General features: G+C 49.7%; 1 protein-coding gene across 1 annotated transcript in view; it reads left to right on the top strand.

Moving 5' to 3' along the window:
* znf414 (zinc finger protein 414) overlaps positions 1-2,534 on the top strand; it is a 3,781-nt gene extending 1,247 nt beyond the window's left edge. Inside the window, exons 3-5 of the mRNA XM_020613717.1 lie at positions 482-587; positions 675-1,222; positions 2,021-2,534. Coding sequence (XP_020469373.1) covers positions 482-587; positions 675-1,222; positions 2,021-2,190 — 824 coding nt within the window. The 3' untranslated portion in view covers positions 2,191-2,534. The remainder of the gene's footprint in view (positions 1-481; positions 588-674; positions 1,223-2,020) is intronic.
* The last annotated feature ends 4,463 nt before the right edge of the window (positions 2,535-6,997 follow it).

Below are 6,997 nucleotides of genomic sequence, written 5' to 3'. Positions count from 1 at the left end.
GAATGCCGCTCATCTGGCACAAGCGTCCATGTGGACCTGCATATGAACAAAGTAGATTTTGGTAAAGATCATTGTGATCTCAGTTCTGTCCCATACCCATGAATTTCCCATGAATGGATTGAATGTTCTTTTCACAGTAACATGAATTTTCTATGCCACATCTTATGCTGCACAACAAACTTTTTGTATAGTGTGATTTTATTGGGAAAATCATGTCATGATGAAAAAACTATTCATTCACTTATTAAAGACAAGATTTGAGTCATTGGTCGACAAGACTCTGAGCTGACCCCCCTTTTGTCAGTCCAATGCTTGTTTGCACAGAGCTAGTAAAAAAAGATAGCAAAGTCTGAATCATTTCAAAAAGTACTTTTATTAGTAAAAGATAAACGTCCACTCTGGCTGTACGCCTGTTTTGGTGTGATTTGGGTTGGAGAGCTACACCACATCACTCTGTAAACACCGCCTGTTCTCTCCTCAGGAAAGGTGTTGCTGTGCTTCACTGCCGGCTGCAGCGGCTCCTTCCCCAACATGCAGCAACTGATGGAACATATGAGGCATCACCACAAGCCCAACATATTTTTCCTGTGAGTTGATATTTCTTTTAGTGCTTCACTCACAGCGAGGTCCTGGTTATGTATTCTAGTCATGTAATGGTGCTCCTTGTTCTGAAGGTGTGAGAGCTGTCGCACAAAGTTGCGATCCTACCGCGGCCTCCTGACTCATCTGCACACCTGTTCCAAAGTGCCGCGGGGAAAAACAAAGGCGACAGAAGCAACGGCCCCTCAGCCTGCTGCTGTGGTCAACACAAACACGCCCCCCACAGACCAGAAGCTCCCACAGCTGGATTCAGCGTCTGCTTTCAAGCAACTGGCCTCTGAGAGCCAAAGCCCTCATGCTTCCTTTCCGACCGCTGTTCTGCAGCCAGACTCTACTGCCCCTTTCATCCTTGGGCCCCCCTTCTTGTCTCAGTCAGAGACCTCCCCTCAGCAGCTCACTTCTCAGCAGTTCCCAGAGGCAGCTCCCCAGTTTCCGCTCAGGAATGGTGTCACCAATCTGCCTCCACGTCTAAACACAGATGACCCAGCGGCAGCTCCTGACCTGCCTGATGCCCAGGATCAGAAGCAGATGCAGACTGTGTCGCCTGAGCCTGTCCGCCCGGCTCCAGGTTCAGTTCCTCACTCTCCCCCTGGTTCCTCAGCAGTCTGGAGGAAGAATCAAGGTGAGCCTTTCCTCACTCTACAACCCTACCTGTTTACTTCCACAGTGCCCTCAGCGAGAGCTTCCACTATAAAATCATCTAAACTACACAAAGCTGGCCGCATTCAGGCCGCAAACATGCTTTTTTCTGTGCAGGCAGCTGCGAGTCAAATTAGTTCCAGTGATGATTTTAAACGAGGGTCCAGTAAAGTGGCAGTTGAACAGAAGGGATCTGAGGGCTAAATATCAATTGTGAAGCTCATGGCTTTAACATCTTCTCTAATGACACTGAGTTGTATAGGTCGGGTATAGCAGCCTCTGAAATGCATTTTCTGGATGGCAGATTAAACCTGGGCTGTAAGTGCTTCAACAAATCTGACATTCTCCGTGGTGGTTAGTCATCAAGTATAATGAAGTTGAGCAACTTCTCTGTAGCCCCTTTAGCCTTTGGGTTGTCTGCTGCCTGGTGGGCTCTTCTTGTCTGCTGGCTAGCATGGACTCTTGGCACTGTTTCCTGTGAAACCTCTGAAAGTGCTTGATACCCATATAGGATCTTTACATCCGGTTATTTACAGGCTTCTCCAAATGTTGTGTGGCTTCAAATGCAAATCAGAATCTTCATATCACTGATGTAAGGTATTGAGAAAGCGCTGACCTCTAAGCTGTGCAGCATCCTGCTGTTGGGGAGAAGTTGGCCTTTGCAGGCATAGAATGAAGCCTGCTTTGTGATTGAGTCTGTTTGGTCACAGGGAATTTTAAATATTGAATTGTTATATGCACTTGCTTTACTCAGACCATAATTTGTCTTTTCATGCACTAGGAATAACCTACAGCAGACGCATCCTTTGGGAGCACACAAAGGGGCGCTACACATGTGTGCAGTGTGGCCACACCACAACCAACCGCAAGGAAATGACTCAACACATCAGCACTCAGCACAGTGGTAACAAACCTGCAGAGGATACAGGGAGCTCTGCTACCAACACATAGTGTAGATACAGGAGGGCTCCGTCAGTCAGCTGGATGCATTTCAGAAGAAAATGTCATCTTTTTGTCCTCAAGAACTTGTCCTCTTTTGACAGAAGTTTGTTTCAAGTTTGACCCAACGCTGACGATTTAGGTAATTCCACATTGATTCTGGGTGAAGAACCGGCAGCAGAGAGTCAGTGATTATGTGGTGGTGGTTAGCGGACACGTGACAATGTTTTGTCCATTTGCCTAGTTACACATGTTGACTACATTGAACAGCAGACTGTTCTCTCACATTTGAAACCATTAAATAAATCTTAGCAAGGCTGCAAATGTCAGGTGAAAATGATTTTTTGTCTGTGTCTGCACTTATTGCTGTTGGAGCCTTTTTCAGCTGACTAGACTAGTCTAGTCTATGAAGGCCACGATATGCTAACCCCTGGACATAGGAATAAAGCTTAACCTCTCACACTAAGGTGGCATATTTGAAACATATTAAAGCTCCAAACACTGCATGAGGTTTTATGATGGAGATATTCACTCAGTAATTGACTACCACGAATCTGTGAGCAGAGTTCCCTGCAGACCTCCCTCTTACATGTTATTAATTCAGGATAAGACCCCAAACCTCCCAAATAATAACAACCTGCAGTTATTGTGGCAGCTACCTCCTTAAACCCTCAGATGGTACTGTACTGAGAAATTTTTATAAACCAGTACACTCTGGCTCTTTGAGGGAGTGTTGAATTTAGTCTGAAATAACCAATGAAAGCTGTGTCACTGGACACTTAAGACCATATTATAGTAGTATTTAGTTAACATAAGATGTTATTAAAGATAGGATATTTAAAGAATAGTGTGTATTATGTAACAAGTAAACAACTGGATATTTTAGATAAACCCTTTTCTGATGTATCTGTCTAAAAATCATTTCAGCAGTTCAACCTTGGCCTTCTGTCAACCCTGTGAACTGTTATGCAGCCTCAGACACTAAGATTTGGGAAATCGCACTCACTGGGAATTGTGCAATATGTGCAACTTTAACAATTACCATTTAAAAGTGTAAACCCACTAAAATCATAAGAATGTCAATAACATCAAACTTGACTCAATAACCACAGAGTATTAAACCTTTTCAGGAATTTTATATAGAAGCTTAACGGAGCTACAGCAAAGCAACAAACAATAAAACAACCCTTAAAATCATCAATAACTGTCTTGATTTGCTTGCAATCTAAATAAACCAGCTACTATTTCTAAACATAAATCTAAAGTGATCATACTGATTAAAATTACTATGGTTGAGCTAAGCTCTTGATCTGAACAAAGATTTTTCTCATGCAATCTAGCTCTCAGCTGGCCCTGGGTAGGGCAGTGGCAGATTGGGCCATCGTTTGTTCCTCTTTTTCCTTTTTGCCATGACTCAAGCCTTCACAAGGAAAAGAATTTATAAACAAAAATATCAAAGCTCATCCGGTTCAATCCTCAAAATGCTCAGAGAGAAATCGGACAAATTCACGTGCATCTTCCTCCTCTAACAGGCCGAACGCTTGTGTCCAAGCACCCAGAAAAGGGCCGCTCTCTCCCTCTTTGGCATGCATCTTCCTCCTCTAACAGGCCGAACGCTTGTGTCCAAGCACCCAGAAAAGGGCCGCTCTCTCCCTCTTTGGCATGCATCTTCCTCCTCTAACAGGCCGAACGCTTGTGTCCAAGCACCCAGAAAAGGGCCGCTCTCTCCCTCTTTGGCATGCATCTTCCTCCTCTAACAGGCCGAACGCTTGTGTCCAAGCACCCAGAAAAGGGCCGCTCTCTCCCTCTTTGGCATGCATCTTCCTCCTCTAACAGGCCGAACGCTTGTGTCCAAGCACCCAGAAAAGGGCCGCTCTCTCCCTCTTTGGCATGCATCTTCCTCCTCTAACAGGCCGAACGCTTGTGTCCAAGCACCCAGAAAAGGGCCGCTCTCTCCCTCTTTGGCATGCATCTTCCTCCTCTAACAGGCCGAACGCTTGTGTCCAAGCACCCAGAAAAGGGCCGCTCTCTCCCTCTTTGGCATGCATCTTCCTCCTCTAACAGGCCGAACGCTTGTGTCCAAGCACCCAGAAAAGGGCCGCTCTCTCCCTCTTTGGCATGCATCTTCCTCCTCTAACAGGCCGAACGCTTGTGTCCAAGCACCCAGAAAAGGGCCGCTCTCTCCCTCTTTGGCATGCATCTTCCTCCTCTAACAGGCCGAACGCTTGTGTCCAAGCACCCAGAAAAGGGCCGCTCTCTCCCTCTTTGGCATGCATCTTCCTCCTCTAACAGGCCGAACGCTTGTGTCCAAGCACCCAGAAAAGGGCCGCTCTCTCCCTCTTTGGCATGCATCTTCCTCCTCTAACAGGCCGAACGCTTGTGTCCAAGCACCCAGAAAAGGGCCGCTCTCTCCCTCTTTGGCATGCATCTTCCTCCTCTAACAGGCCGAACGCTTGTGTCCAAGCACCCAGAAAAGGGCCGCTCTCTCCCTCTTTGGCATGCATCTTCCTCCTCTAACAGGCCGAACGCTTGTGTCCAAGCACCCAGAAAAGGGCCGCTCTCTCCCTCTTTGGCATGCATCTTCCTCCTCTAACAGGCCGAACGCTTGTGTCCAAGCACCCAGAAAAGGGCCGCTCTCTCCCTCTTTGGCATGCATCTTCCTCCTCTAACAGGCCGAACGCTTGTGTCCAAGCACCCAGAAAAGGGCCGCTCTCTCCCTCTTTGGCATGCATCTTCCTCCTCTAACAGGCCGAACGCTTGTGTCCAAGCACCCAGAAAAGGGCCGCTCTCTCCCTCTTTGGCATGCATCTTCCTCCTCTAACAGGCCGAACGCTTGTGTCCAAGCACCCAGAAAAGGGCCGCTCTCTCCCTCTTTGGCATGCATCTTCCTCCTCTAACAGGCCGAACGCTTGTGTCCAAGCACCCAGAAAAGGGCCGCTCTCTCCCTCTTTGGCATGCATCTTCCTCCTCTAACAGGCCGAACGCTTGTGTCCAAGCACCCAGAAAAGGGCCGCTCTCTCCCTCTTTGGCATGCATCTTCCTCCTCTAACAGGCCGAACGCTTGTGTCCAAGCACCCAGAAAAGGGCCGCTCTCTCCCTCTTTGGCATGCATCTTCCTCCTCTAACAGGCCGAACGCTTGTGTCCAAGCACCCAGAAAAGGGCCGCTCTCTCCCTCTTTGGCATGCATCTTCCTCCTCTAACAGGCCGAACGCTTGTGTCCAAGCACCCAGAAAAGGGCCGCTCTCTCCCTCTTTGGCATGCATCTTCCTCCTCTAACAGGCCGAACGCTTGTGTCCAAGCACCCAGAAAAGGGCCGCTCTCTCCCTCTTTGGCATGCATCTTCCTCCTCTAACAGGCCGAACGCTTGTGTCCAAGCACCCAGAAAAGGGCCGCTCTCTCCCTCTTTGGCATGCATCTTCCTCCTCTAACAGGCCGAACGCTTGTGTCCAAGCACCCAGAAAAGGGCCGCTCTCTCCCTCTTTGGCATGCATCTTCCTCCTCTAACAGGCCGAACGCTTGTGTCCAAGCACCCAGAAAAGGGCCGCTCTCTCCCTCTTTGGCATGCATCTTCCTCCTCTAACAGGCCGAACGCTTGTGTCCAAGCACCCAGAAAAGGGCCGCTCTCTCCCTCTTTGGCATGCATCTTCCTCCTCTAACAGGCCGAACGCTTGTGTCCAAGCACCCAGAAAAGGGCCGCTCTCTCCCTCTTTGGCATGCATCTTCCTCCTCTAACAGGCCGAACGCTTGTGTCCAAGCACCCAGAAAAGGGCCGCTCTCTCCCTCTTTGGCATGCATCTTCCTCCTCTAACAGGCCGAACGCTTGTGTCCAAGCACCCAGAAAAGGGCCGCTCTCTCCCTCTTTGGCATGCATCTTCCTCCTCTAACAGGCCGAACGCTTGTGTCCAAGCACCCAGAAAAGGGCCGCTCTCTCCCTCTTTGGCATGCATCTTCCTCCTCTAACAGGCCGAACGCTTGTGTCCAAGCACCCAGAAAAGGGCCGCTCTCTCCCTCTTTGGCATGCATCTTCCTCCTCTAACAGGCCGAACGCTTGTGTCCAAGCACCCAGAAAAGGGCCGCTCTCTCCCTCTTTGGCATGCATCTTCCTCCTCTAACAGGCCGAACGCTTGTGTCCAAGCACCCAGAAAAGGGCCGCTCTCTCCCTCTTTGGCATGCATCTTCCTCCTCTAACAGGCCGAACGCTTGTGTCCAAGCACCCAGAAAAGGGCCGCTCTCTCCCTCTTTGGCATGCATCTTCCTCCTCTAACAGGCCGAACGCTTGTGTCCAAGCACCCAGAAAAGGGCCGCTCTCTCCCTCTTTGGCATGCATCTTCCTCCTCTAACAGGCCGAACGCTTGTGTCCAAGCACCCAGAAAAGGGCCGCTCTCTCCCTCTTTGGCATGCATCTTCCTCCTCTAACAGGCCGAACGCTTGTGTCCAAGCACCCAGAAAAGGGCCGCTCTCTCCCTCTTTGGCATGCATCTTCCTCCTCTAACAGGCCGAACGCTTGTGTCCAAGCACCCAGAAAAGGGCCGCTCTCTCCCTCTTTGGCATGCATCTTCCTCCTCTAACAGGCCGAACGCTTGTGTCCAAGCACCCAGAAAAGGGCCGCTCTCTCCCTCTTTGGCATGCATCTTCCTCCTCTAACAGGCCGAACGCTTGTGTCCAAGCACCCAGAAAAGGGCCGCTCTCTCCCTCTTTGGCATGCATCTTCCTCCTCTAACAGGCCGAACGCTTGTGTCCAAGCACCCAGAAAAGGGCCGCTCTCTCCCTCTTTGGCATGCATCTTCCTCCTCTAACAGGCCGAACGCTTGTGTCCAA

This window comes from Monopterus albus, unplaced genomic scaffold, assembly GCF_001952655.1.
Source record: "Monopterus albus unplaced genomic scaffold, M_albus_1.0 scaffold137.1, whole genome shotgun sequence".
NCBI classification, from domain to species: domain Eukaryota; kingdom Metazoa; phylum Chordata; class Actinopteri; order Synbranchiformes; family Synbranchidae; genus Monopterus; species Monopterus albus.
This window is presented reverse-complemented; position numbering and strand designations above follow the sequence as displayed.